This window comes from Coregonus clupeaformis, chromosome 10 (genome assembly GCF_020615455.1).
Source record: "Coregonus clupeaformis isolate EN_2021a chromosome 10, ASM2061545v1, whole genome shotgun sequence".
NCBI classification, from domain to species: domain Eukaryota; kingdom Metazoa; phylum Chordata; class Actinopteri; order Salmoniformes; family Salmonidae; genus Coregonus; species Coregonus clupeaformis.
This window is the reverse complement of record NC_059201.1, coordinates 58,527,775-58,540,958: the sequence shown is the minus strand read 5'-3', so window position 1 is coordinate 58,540,958 and position 13,184 is coordinate 58,527,775. Positions and strand designations below refer to the sequence as shown.

Here is a 13,184-nt window from a genome sequence, read left to right as displayed (position 1 = left end):
GTTTCCCCTTAAACCACTTGAGTGTTGCTTTAGCAGTATGCTTAGGGTCATTGTCCTGCTGGAAGGTGAACCTCCGTCCCAGTCTCAAATCTCTGGAAGACTGAAACAGGTTTCCCTTAAGAATTTCCCTATATTTAGCGCCATCCATCATTCCTTCAATTCTGACCAGTTTCCCAGTCCCTGCCGATGAAAAACATCCCCACAGCATGATGCTGCCACCACCATGCTTCACTGTGAGGATGGTGTTCTCGGGGTGATGAGAGGTGTTGGGTTTGCGCCAAACATAGCGTTTTTCTTGATGGCCAAAAAGCTCGATTTTAGTCTCATCTGACCAGAGTACCTTCTTCCATACGTTTGGGGAGTCTCCCACATGCCTTTTGACGAACGCCAATTTTTTACTTTAAGCAATGGCTTTTTTCTGGCCACTCTTCCATAAAGCCCACCTCTGTGGAGTGTACGGCTTAAAGTGGTCCTATGGACAGATATTCCAATCCAAGCTTTGCAGCTCCTTCAGGGTTATCTTTGGTCTCTTTGTTGCCTCTCTGATTAATGCCCTCCTTGCCTGGTCTTTTGGTGGGCGGCCCTCTCTTGGCAGGTTTGTTGTGGTGCCATATTCTTTCAATTTTTAATAATGGATTTAATGGTGCTCCGTGGGATGTTCAAAGTTTCTGATATTTTTTTATAACCCAACCCTGATCTGTACTTCTCCACAACTTTGTCCCTGACCTGTTTGGAGAGCTCCTTGGTCTTCATGGTGTCGCTTGCTTGGTGGTGCCCCTTGCTTAGTGGTGTTGCAGACTCTGGGGCCTTTCAGAACAGGTGTATATATACTGAGATCATGTGACAGATCATGTGACACTTAGATTGCAGACAGGTGGACTTTATTTAACAAATTATGTGACTTCTGAAGGTAATTGCTTGCACCAGAATACATATGCACGCACCACTTTTCCGTTATTTATTTTTTAGAATTTTTTGAAACAAGTTATTTTTTTCATTTCACTTCACCAATTTGGACTCTTTTGTGTGCTTTGGCCTGAAATCCAAATAAAAATCCATTTCAATTACAGGTTGTAATGCAACAAAATAGGAAAAACGCCAAGCAAGGGGGATGAATACTTTTGCAAGGCACTGGACATAAACAGGCATTGGCTGTTGCTTTGGAGCAGTGCACATTTGCTCTCACTTCGGGTGATGCATGTTCCCGGTTGTGGATCTTCTATCTATCTTCCTCAGGAGTGGAGACTACACCCCTTGGTGGTTGCCATGGGAGAGGTTCAGCAGGGCCGACGTAGATCTATCCGCATCACAACGTGCAGTGTTGATAAAGGGCTGATTACTTATCAGTGCTCTGTGAGGGACATCCTTATGTTCCTACAGGAGCTTTTCAAGCAGGGGTGGGCATTCTCCACTTTAAAAGTCTACATGGCCGCTATCTCAGCGTGTCATGTGGGAATTGATGGAGCTACACGGGGGCCCACCCGGTGCGGTTTCTGAAAGGTGTACGTTGTCTCAGGCCAGTCTCTAAACCTATTGCACCCACATGGGGCTTGGTGCTAGTTTTGGAGTCACTCTGTGCGGCTCCCTTTGAGCCTCTGGAGTCAGTGGATCTGAAGGTCCTCTCCTACAAAACCTGCCTGCTCATGGCTTTGGCCTTAGCTAAACATTTTGGGGACCACATGTTATCCGTACACGCTGCCTGTACTCAGTTCGCCCCGGGCGACTCGAAGGTGACTTTGTCCTTTGCTTTGAGCTGTTTCCCTTTTTGCCTCCTCCTTTGTCTTCTGAAATGCAACTGAGGTTACATGCCCTGTGTCCGGTGCGAGCTTTACGCACATACATTGAACGGACCCGGGATATCCGGTTATGTGACCAGCTTTTTGTCTGTTTTCCTAATCAGCTCGCGGCAGGGGGCTCTCTAAGCAGCATCTCTCCCACTTGATTTCGGAGGCTATCTCCATGGCAGCAAGGGACAAGGGTTAACTAGCAGTGTACGCGCCCACTCCACCAGGGGTCCTGCAGCCTTTTGGGAGTTGTTTGAAAGGTTGACTATAGGAGATATTTGTGCTGCGGCGAGTTGGGCATCACCACACACTTTTGTGAGGTTTTATTGCTTCGATGACACTGCTCCCAGTGTAGCCCACAGTATGCTTATGGCTGGGTCAGGGGGAAAAGTTATTAGGCTGCACGCCGTGTGCACAATGACCCAGACTGTCGCATCTGGCGGGGTCAGGTCTGGGTGGTGTGACATGGGCCGTTTAATTTAATATCCGTTAGGGTCGGCTTGGGGCGTGATTTTATTTCCCCATAGTATGTTGTACCGAAGATGACTGACTGAAAGGGAACGTTATGACTATAACTACTGATCCCTGAAGGAAGGACATGAGGTACAACACCTGTTTGGCTCCATGCCGCCCGTTCCTGGGCTCGGTGAAGAGCGTTATTAAATTGAAGGAATGAACCCGGGCCTCACGCTTATCACCTGTGGAAGACAGGCTTCCAGCGAGGCGTAGATTTCCTTGAACTTGTCAGGTGTGATTGTAGATCATTCAACTGAAGTCGAGAGGGTGCGACTCCTCCATAGTATTTTGTACCTCATTTCCCCTCCTTCAGGGAACAGTAGTTATAGTCATAACGTTACGCTTCTTTGACATTAGAAATGTACCAATTCCCATCCATTGATAAGAACATGTCCACCTATTGTAGGGCGTAGGCATAGAACATAAGAAAATAGAGGAAAACAGTGTTGTGTTTAGGTTTTTCTCCTAGATTATAGTCCTATAATCACTTCCTTGCCAGTCAGACGATGTTCATTAGTTTGTGCCTATCTCAAAACAAAAACATCAGCGAGAGAGTTGTTTGTGCAAATGACTGTTTATCTCTCGACCTGCTCTGCCAATTCCCAGGTGAGATTATAACGGATCAATTTCCTCCCTGTGCATTCAGGAATCTCAAGAATGGGGCACTACCTGTAAATCCAGCGCAGCACAATGAGAAAAACATAATAACATTTTATCACCTTTTAAACCCTCGGACACCCCTGCTATCAGGAGATCTCTCTCGCCTGCACCTACTCTCTCTTTCTGGCCCTTTCTCTCTCACTCTCTCTCTCCCCCTCTCTCTTGTCATCTCCCTCTCCATCTTCACCTTCTTCTCTTCTCTCTCTGTGCCTGTGCAGTGATGAATATGCAGTATTGAGGGAATAAGTGTAGGGTCCTTATTTGGAGTGAAGTGGGGACTGCTGTTGCGGCAGGGAAAGGCCCTTGAGATAGGAGTTTGTCATCTTTATATGGATTAATTAGGCTTAATTATGTTAAGCATACAACATCAATTTACAACATTACTAAACGTCATGATTCAGCTGCATAAATTAACTGTACAAGAACCCAGTGTCCTCCATATATGTTTTCATCAATGAAATTCAGTCATCCACACAAAAATTGTTGACAATTATTTCAATTAGCTTTTCAATGGATTGGTATGATTTCTTCTGAGTTATTATATGCGTTGTGCCTTGAAATTCCAGGTTGAACTTTAAGCGACTATAAAATGTCAGGGCCCGTATCACAAAGAGTTTAAGAGTACTGATCTAGGATCAGGTCCCCCCTCTTTTTTTTCTTTTCTTTTTTTCTATTAACCCATGGGATTAGTTGGACTATCATTTGTTTTTCAATAGGACAATGACCCAACACACCTCCAGGCTGTGTAAGGGCTATTTTACCAAGAAGGAGAGTGATGGAGTGCTGCATCAGATGACCTGGCCTCCACAATGCCCCGACCTCAACTCAATTGAGATGGTTTGGGATGAGTCGGACGGCAGAGTGAAGGAAAAGCAGCCAAAAAGTGCTCAGCATATGTGGGAACTCCTTCAAGACTGTTGGAAAAGCATTCCAGGTGCAGCTGGTTGAGAGAATGCCAAGAGTGTTCAAAGCTGTCATCAAGGCAAAGGGTGGCTATTTGAAGAATCTCAAATATAAAATATTGTTTGATATGTTTAACACTTTTTTGGTTACTACATAATTCCATGCGTTATTTCATCATTTTGATGTCTTCACTATTATTCTACAATGTAGAAAATAGTAAAAATAAAGAAAAACCTTTGAATGAGTAAGTGTTCCAAACTTGTACATACATTTTACATACACATTTTGCATAAATATTTTACATACATGGTACTTTTATATAGTCACATAACAATAATACATTACTAAACATAAGCTCTTTAATCCCACCCCTCAGCCACTCTCAGCCCATCCCACCTATCACCATAGACCACCCTCGTTTGGTTTCCATGTGCCATATATATTTTACATACATTTTGGACCTTCTAATCGTATAGTATCCACAGATTGTGAGCTAAAGATGAAAACCTTTCCTACAAGTATTATTATAGTACTTATTGACTGACTATGGCTTTCCAAATCGCCTAACACTGCTATTTGTAAGGTTAATTTTAAGTGAATGTTGTGATTTTTTAACCATTCCTGAACCTGTGACCAGAAACAAGCTACAGGGTCTCTTATTCATTATGATTTAAAAACTGATATTAGATCAGCACTCCTACTCTGAGATGCTTTGTGAAAACAGGCCGTGGTTTTCACCTCCGTCAGCAATAAAACCAGGCATCCCTCCTCTGGTTCACAACAAGGTTCAGGCAGGAAATCGCTTTTAAGTACAGTGTGGGAAAAAAGTATTTGATCCCCTGCTGATTTTATACATTTGCCCACTGACGAAGAAATGATCAGTATATAATTTTAATGGTAGGTTTATTTGAACAGTGACAGACAGAATAACAAAAAAAATCCAGAAAAACTGTTATAAATTGATTTCCATTTTAATGAGGGAAATAAGTATTTGACCCCTCTGCAAAACATGACTTAGTACTTGGTGGCAAAACCCTTGTTGGCAATCACAGAGGTCAGACGTTTCTTGTAGTTGGCCACCAGGTTTGCACACATCTCAGGAGGGATTTTGTCCCACTCCTCTTTGCAGATCTTCTCCAAGTCATTAAGGTTTCGAGGCTGACGTTTGGCAACTCGAACCTTCAGCTCCCTCCACAGATTTTCTATGGGATTAAGGTCTGGAGACTGGCTAGGCCACTCCAGGACCTTAATGTGCTTCTTCTTGAGCCACTCCTTTGTTGCCTTGGCCGTGTGTTTTGGGTCATTGTCATGCTGGAATACCCATCCACGACCCATTTTCAATGCCCTGGCTGAGGGAAGGAGGTTCTCACCCAAGATTTGACGGTACATGGCCCCGTCCATCGTCCCTTTGATGCGGTGAAGTTGTCCTGTCCCTTTAGCAGAAAAACACCCCCAAAGCATAATGTTTCCACCTTCATGTTTGACGGTGGGGATGGTGTTCTTGGGGTCATAGGCAGCATTCATCCTCCTCCAAACACGGCGAGTTGAGTTGATGCCAAAGAGCTCGATTTTGGTCTCATCTGACCACAACACTTTCACCCAGTTCTCCTCTGAATCATTCAGATGTTCATTGGCAAACTTCAGACGGGCCTGTATATGTGCTTTCTTGAGCAGGGGACCTTGCGGGCACTGCAGGATTTCAGTCCTTCACGGCGTAGTGTGTTACCAATTGTTTTCTTGGTGACTATGGTCCCAGCTGCCTTGAGATCATTGACAAGATCCTCCCGTGTAGTTATGGGCTGATTCCTCACCATTCTCATGATCATTGCAACTCCACGAGGTGAGATCTTGCATGGAGCCCCAGGCCGAGGGAGATTGACAGTTATTTTGTGTTTCTTCCATTTGCGAATAATCGCACTAACTGTTTGCACCTTCTCACCAAGCTGCTTGGCGATGGTCTTGTAGCCCATTCCAGCCTTGTGTAGGTATACAATCTTGTCATCCTTGGAGAGCTCTTTGGTCTTGGCCATGGTGGAGAGTTTGGAATCTGATTGATTGATTGCTTCTGTGGACAGGTGTCTTTTATACAGGTAACAAGCTGAGATTAGGAGCACTCCCTTTAAGAGTGTGCTCCTAATCTCAGCTCGTTACCTGTATAAAAGACATCTGGGAGCCAGAAATCTTTCTGATTCAGAGGGGGTCAAATATTTATTTCCCTCATTAAAATGCAAATCAATTTATAACATTTTTGACATGCGTTTTTCTGGATTTTTTTGTTGCTATTCTGTCTCTCACTGTTCAAATAAACCTACCATTAAAATTATAGACTGATAATTTCTTTGTCAGTGGGCAAACGTACAAAATCAGCAGGGGATCAAATACTTTTTTCCCACACTGTATGTCATTGAAAAAGAGAAAGGGAGAGCATTTTGTACTTTAACATCCTCAGTGGTGCAGGCCTGCCCCTGTATTAAGCTGTCATTTAGTCAGGCAAATACAATAAGTGCAGCGGATTAGGGTGACACAGTCATGCAGATAAGCAGACCGCTGGAAAACACAGCTCTGTCCACTGACACGGTAAATGCAGCTCTCCTGAAAAAAAATCGAGAGCGTGACCGGGTGGGTGAGCATACTAAACAGAGAGAACCAGTGAGTGACAGACAGCTTGTCAAAAAGTGCTCCCACCGCTTTGGTGCTCCACTGCAACCACGGCAACACAAGGGGCCAGATGATAACGGGAGTTGGAGGAAACAATTAGGCTTCCGACAGGTTCTAATGGATTGATTGGGAATAATTAGGTTCCTGTTTTTGTCCTTTTCCCATTTTTTTCTCCCTTTTTCCCAGCATGAGGAGTGTGAAATCCATTAAATCTCCGACAGCCGCCCAACCCCATTTGTGCTCTCAGGTGTTTCATTTCTCCACCACTTGAAGTGCATTTTTCCCCGTCTCTGAAGTTTTGGAGGTGTAGTTTGACGTAAATGTAAATGTAAATGTAGTTGTTTCCCCTATATTCACTGCTTGAGTGACCCCAAGTTAGAATTGCTGGGGCAATTACAGTTGAATTGCTGGCCACAATGTCTTGTTTGGATGCCATGCATTTTTTTTACCATCTCCTTTTACAATATTTAATCCTCTTTGAAATGTTACCTCAAATCACAATACTTAATTGAAAGTAAAATAATGTATGATTTGTTTTGCTTACCTGTTGAATAAAACACAATGATAGAAACAACAATCAGATCTCATACTAATCCTAAATAACACCCCTACTCTTTGGCTTCAGCCACAATTAAATATCAACCAAACCAACCAAAAAAATACTATCTGGAAAAAACTTCAGATGCCAGCGTGTGTGTCCTCCTTCCCTAAAATGGAGGGGCTGGCGAAAGGAGCCTTGAAGACTGACACTGCATCAGCCGGGGATTAACCATTAGTCTGGCAGCACTCGGCTAACGAGTGCCCTCTCCAGCATACAGAGTGACTGCTGTCTCCCGTGACAGTGCAGGTGTTACAGTGCCTTCAGAACGTATTCAATTACTTTTCCCACATTTTGTTGTGCTATCCTGAATTTAAAATGTATTTGAAAAGTGCCTTTATGTGATTAGCCAAAACTTATCATGCTTATCATCAAGTGTGTTTTATTTATCCATGTCCACCATCAAGCTGGCTCACACTGTAAAAAAGCCAACTTAACCAGTTGCTTAATCAGCGTTATTTTATGAGTTGAGTGGACTTCAAAAGGACAAGAATTTGAGCTAACGTGTTAAAGTTTGTTTATTCAACAAATTCTTCTCGAAGTGAGCTGTGAATTACAAATTCATGTTTGCTCAAAACATCATTATCATGAATTGTTTGTTTCAATACCTGTGTTTGTGCATGTACTTTGATTGGTTGATTAATCTTATGCTACACAAACATAAATAACATATATTTTTCTAAACTAATCCAATCTGTTAGTAGTTGGACTTATTGCACCCGTTACTGAGATGCTGTTCCAGTTTATTTGATTTAGGTAGTTTCAATAATTAATCTTCCCTACCCCGGCAGTCATTCTGAATGCAGGTTGCGGGTGATTAAAAGTTCAAATTGTTGGATATCCTCACTCTGGCTGGATTCTAATAGGAATTACACATCACTTTGCAAGCCAGCAGGCTTGATGTGGCCTGTAAACCAGGAGTTTCAGACCACTCTGTGCAGGGATGTCCCTAAAATTCTAAGTTGAGTGAATATACAATTCAACTTGAGAATGTATGTTGGTTCAGCTATATGCCCAAATATTGAGAAAGCTCACAATCCTATTACAGCTGGTTGCCTTACAATTTTACCTTTATTCAACTTCAATGCTATTTTTTTGAGCAAACTCACAATCCCTTTGCAGCAGGTTGCCTTACAATTGTACATTCAATCAACATATATTTTTTTAACAGTGCATTCGGAAAGTATTCAGACCCCTTGACTTTTTCCAAATGTTGTTACGTTACAGCCTTATTCTAAAATGGATTAAAAAATACATAATCCTCATCAATCTACACACAATAACCCATAATGACAATGCGAAAACAAGTTTTGACATTTTTGCAAATGTATTAAAAATAAAAAAACGTATTTACATAAGTATAGACCGTTTGCTATGAGACTCGAAATTGAGCTCAGGTGCATCCTGTTTCCATTGATCATCCTTGAGATGTTTATACAACTTGATTGGAGTCCAGCTGTGGTAACTTAAACTGATTGGACATGATTTGGAAAGGCACACACCTTTCTATAGAAGGTCCCACAGCTGACAGTGCATGACAGCGCAAAAACCAAGCCATGAGGTCGAAGGAATTGTCCGTATAGCTCCGAGACAGGATTGTGTCAAGGCACAGATCTGGGGAAGGGTACCAAAACATTTCTGCAGCATTGAAGGTCCCCAAGAACACAGTGGCCTCCATCATTCTTAAATGGAATAAGTTTGGAACAACAAAGACTCTTCCTGGAGCTGGCCGCCTGGCCAAACTGAGCAATCGGGGGAGAAGGGCCTTGGTCAGGGAGGTTACCAAGAACCTGATGGTCACTCTGACAGAGCTCCAGAGTTCCTCTGTGGAGATGGGAGAACCTTCCAGAAGGAAAACCATCTCTGCAGCACTCCACCAATCAGGCCTTTATGGTAGAGTGGCCAGACAGAAGCCACTCCTCAGTAAAAGGCACATGACAGCCCGCTTGGAGTTTGCCAAAAGGCACATAAATGCCTCTCAGACCATGAGAAACAAGATTCTCTGGTCTGATGAAACCAAGATTAAACTCTTTGGCCTGAATGCCAAGTGTCACGTCTGGAGGAAACCTGGCACCATCCCTACGGTGAAGCATGGTGGTGGCAGCATCATGCTGTGGGGATGTTTTTCAGAGACAGGGAGACTAGTCAGGATCGAGTGAAAGATGAACGGAGCAAAGTACAGAGAGATACATGATGAAAACCTGCTCCAGAGCTCTCACGACCTCAGACTTGGGCGAAGGTTCACTTTCCAACAGGATAACAACCCTAAGCACACAGCCAAGACAACGCAGGAGTGGCTTAGGGACAAGTCCCTGAATGTCCTTGAGTGGCCCAGCCAGAGCCCGGACTTGAACCCGATCGAACATCTCTGGAGAGACCTGAAAATAGCTGTGCAGCGACGATCCCCATCCAACCTGACAGAGCTTGAGAGGATATACAGAGAAGAATGGGAGAAACTCCCCAAATACAGGTGTGCCAAGCTTGTAGCATCATACCCAAGAAGACTCAAGGCTGTAATCGCTGCCAAAGGTGCTTCAAAGTACTGAGTAAAGGGTCTGAATACTTTTTGTTTTTAATAAATTTGCAAACATTTCTAAAAACCTGTTTTTGCTTTGTCATTATAGGGTATTGTATGTAGAATGATGAGGGGGGGAAAACATTTAATCAATTTTATAATAAGACTGTAACGTAACAAAATGTGGAAAAAGTAAATACTTTCCGAATGCACTGTATGCACAAGAGAAGGGTCATTTCAACACTGACGCTGAAAAGTCAGTAGGTCAGTGTTTGAAATTACACTCACTTTAGCTCCAACTGCTACTATCCACTCCATACACAGCCCATTCATCCAATAAAGATGCCATCCCAGTCCACACTCCCATTCTCCCATTTCCAAACAGCACTCAATCATAAAGGCTTTCAAATGGGGAAATACAATACCATTGATTTGATAAAAGCCTGCCTTTCCAAAATGTCTGCTTGACATCTCAGAGCAGAGGGCAGTCGTCAGTCCAAAGAGAGGAGAAGAAATGAGAAACGGACTGTTCCATCTTTTGCATTCTGGCCAAATAAATCTAATTAACTGAATACAAATGGTAACTTGGTCCTTTTTGAGCACACACACACACACATAGCAGCTCTAGCCAGTAGCTGCCAACTCCAGTGTCCGCTGGACATTAAACAATTAATGGCCAGTGAGGCATAGCACCCAGTACGGGCATGAGGCTAGCCGCTAGCCCCAGCTGCATCCTCCACATAACTACTGAGGTAGGATGGAGAAACAGGAAAAAAATCCACTTAACAACAACACACATTTCATATTGGCCATGCATGTCCATAAAATATAACAATTTTAATGAAACGTTATATTCTATCTTAAATTTTAAGTCCCTCCCCAAGTTTAGCTTTTCCCTCGGCAGATCTGGCACTGAATAGTCTATACAGTCATGAAAATGTTCACATTTTACTTACGCCCGGTGTTTGCCAAAAGCCAACCCCCCATTAGTTAGGGAATAAAGATACTTGTCAAGCTGTTCATTCAGAGACTGAGGGGGGCTTGTTTCCCTGCCAGAGTGACAGACTGGAACAAGGAAGCAGGATGCAAATCAAACAGAAAACACTTGCATGGATGATGACTTCCAAGGAAATGTAATGTGAAAATGCAGATGTTAATCTTTAGTGTGAGAGAGAAAAATGTGCATGGTCAAAATTATGTTTATGTACTTTGCTCATTCATATTTCAAAGTTCAACAAATGCCGGGGGGACTTAAATAGTGTTGGTTTTCTGTCTTTCTGATTATTTGGGAGAGTGTTGCTGAAATGCAGATGACTGACTGACATGACATTTATCAATTCATACAATTATTATTTAATGTAATACAATCTATGCAGAAGATCCTGATATACAGAAGGGCCTACTGCAAATGATACATTAACGTTTTGTAACTAATGCAAATTATTACAATGATAATAGTCACTTCTAACAACAAACGAGATATTTCCATGAGTTTGTCCAAGAATTAATAGTTTGATTTCAAAACATTTCACCGTACATGGAACCACCAAATCCGTACGGAGTCATGCATCAGAAATAAATAAGATGGACCCCAATCCATTAAGTATGATCATCTATTTCCATGATAAATAAACTATAATTTAAGTGATAAACTGGCCTAATTTTTTGAAGAAAATTAGTTATTGGCCCAGGGTCTCGGACGTAAACCCATTTTTGTCTGTTACTGGTTTGGAGAATCCACTCGCGCGCATTTATGATCCTCTGTGGGTGAGTGGAATATACTTTGATGTGCCCAGAGCGCCACCTTATGGGTGCACAACTCAGCAGACAGGGCGTCTCGAGCTCATGAACACTTTTGCAGCCTTGCTCATGCACGGGATAAGAAATTCAATCGCACTGAAAAAGTGTGATAATAATTGTGCCACATAAATAAAAAAGACTAACTTCAGAATAGGCCTTTCAGGCATACGGATTTCAACCACTGTCCCTGATCGCATTATCATTCATTTTCTTTTCTTATTTAGCTTTGTTTTTCTCCATTTTTTTTAACAGTGGATTTCATGGTCTTGTTCTATATGCCTATCGGATATTCAACAAGCCTACTTTTTGCATATTTTCCATTTTGAGAGCAAGAAGAACCTAACGGTGCACTGTGACAACAGTCTGATCCGTGGTATCAAGTTATTTTAACATTTCGTCCTACTATCGTAGCCTAATGTTAAATTGTTTAAATATAGCCTATAGCACAAATATATTTTCCAAGAAAACCTTTGCCACAATGAAGCAATGCATCTTTCTCACTTATTTCCGATCAAAAGATAATTTCGAATCGCAAGTAGGCTATCAATTTGGGAGGAACAGTATATGGCTACGTGTGCGTAGTAAGTAGGCTATATTAATTACTGTATGGGGAAATGTTATTATTTTTCTTAAAGTAGAGTTTATTCGAGTTTGTCCAAGTAGGCTATAATCAATTTAACGCATGATTAAGGTAGCCCTAATTTACTTATTATAACGATATCCTATAAACTACTCCGATTTGATCGCTGCTTTGCGTAATGGTAGATACTTATTTGTATCATACCGACTCTGCATTACCGATACACATCAACATTGTCGATATTGTCAATGTCATGTCTTACAATTGTGAAAATAATCTTGACCAAAACCACCCCAAATTGCGCGTTGAGTAACAAGTGCTTGAATGGCGTACATTTTGACAGTGTGTCTTTGTGTGTGTGTGTGTGTGTGTGTGTGTGTGTGTGTGTTTCGAGCGTGCGTGCATGCATGCGTGTTCAATTATGTACAGTAGCCTATTCGAAAATAAAAGTTGGAGACTCCGCATGAACTCCTATGGCATGCACCTGCCCACGGTCCCTTCCTCCTCGCGTATTGCCATTTCCAAAGCGCATTCTACTGAGATGAAAGTAATTCATAGAAACAAGAATTCCTAGAAACAAGAATAAACTTACCTGGAAAGAATTGTCCACATATTAAGTCCATCAGTTGAAAAAGAAGCGAAGCAATGATGTAGTTCCCTTTGTCCATTTTGGCAGTGACTATTTTACATGCTCGCCTCCTGTCCGTTTACTCGCTGACTGTATACACAGACAGTATCCTCGCATTTGTAATGCAGTGAGGGAGTACTGAAAGGCAGTAGACAGCAATCCCGGTTTGAATGTTTGGCTTCAATCAGTAACTGATGGCAAGCGGAGTTGAGATAATATAGAGAAGAGCGAGGAGAGCGGCACTGGATTCTGAGTCCCCCCGGGTCCCTACACCTGTCGTTCCAAAACAACGTCTATCTATGCGTTGGAGGCATGCCGTGTTAATGTCATGTCGGGAACTCGGACCTCCGAGTTAAAATCAACGTGTTATTTCCGAATAGCTTCCTATTGGTTGATTCTGATACTTCCCACGTGGGAAACTGGAGGATCAGCTTTCTACAACTAGTAGCCTAAGCAAGTTGGACATTTCTGAGTTTCCGACATGACGTGAATGTTATATTCTGCTGTGCTGGGGCGGTGTGAGTGTGTGAGTTGTTCCTATG

At 42.4% G+C, this 13,184-nt stretch overlaps 1 protein-coding gene across 15 annotated transcripts in view; it reads right to left on the bottom strand.

Annotated features, from left to right (window-relative positions):
• ptprt (protein tyrosine phosphatase receptor type T) overlaps positions 1 to 12,905 on the bottom strand; it is a 449,458-nt gene extending 436,553 nt beyond the window's left edge. For all 15 annotated transcript variants that reach the window (XM_041888816.2, XM_041888817.2, XM_041888819.2 and 12 more), the window contains exon 1: positions 12,607 to 12,905. In XM_041888816.2, coding sequence (XP_041744750.2) covers positions 12,607 to 12,682 — 76 coding nt within the window. In that variant the 5' untranslated portion in view covers positions 12,683 to 12,905. The remainder of the gene's footprint in view (positions 1 to 12,606) is intronic.
• Between the last annotated feature and the right edge of the window lie 279 nt (positions 12,906 to 13,184).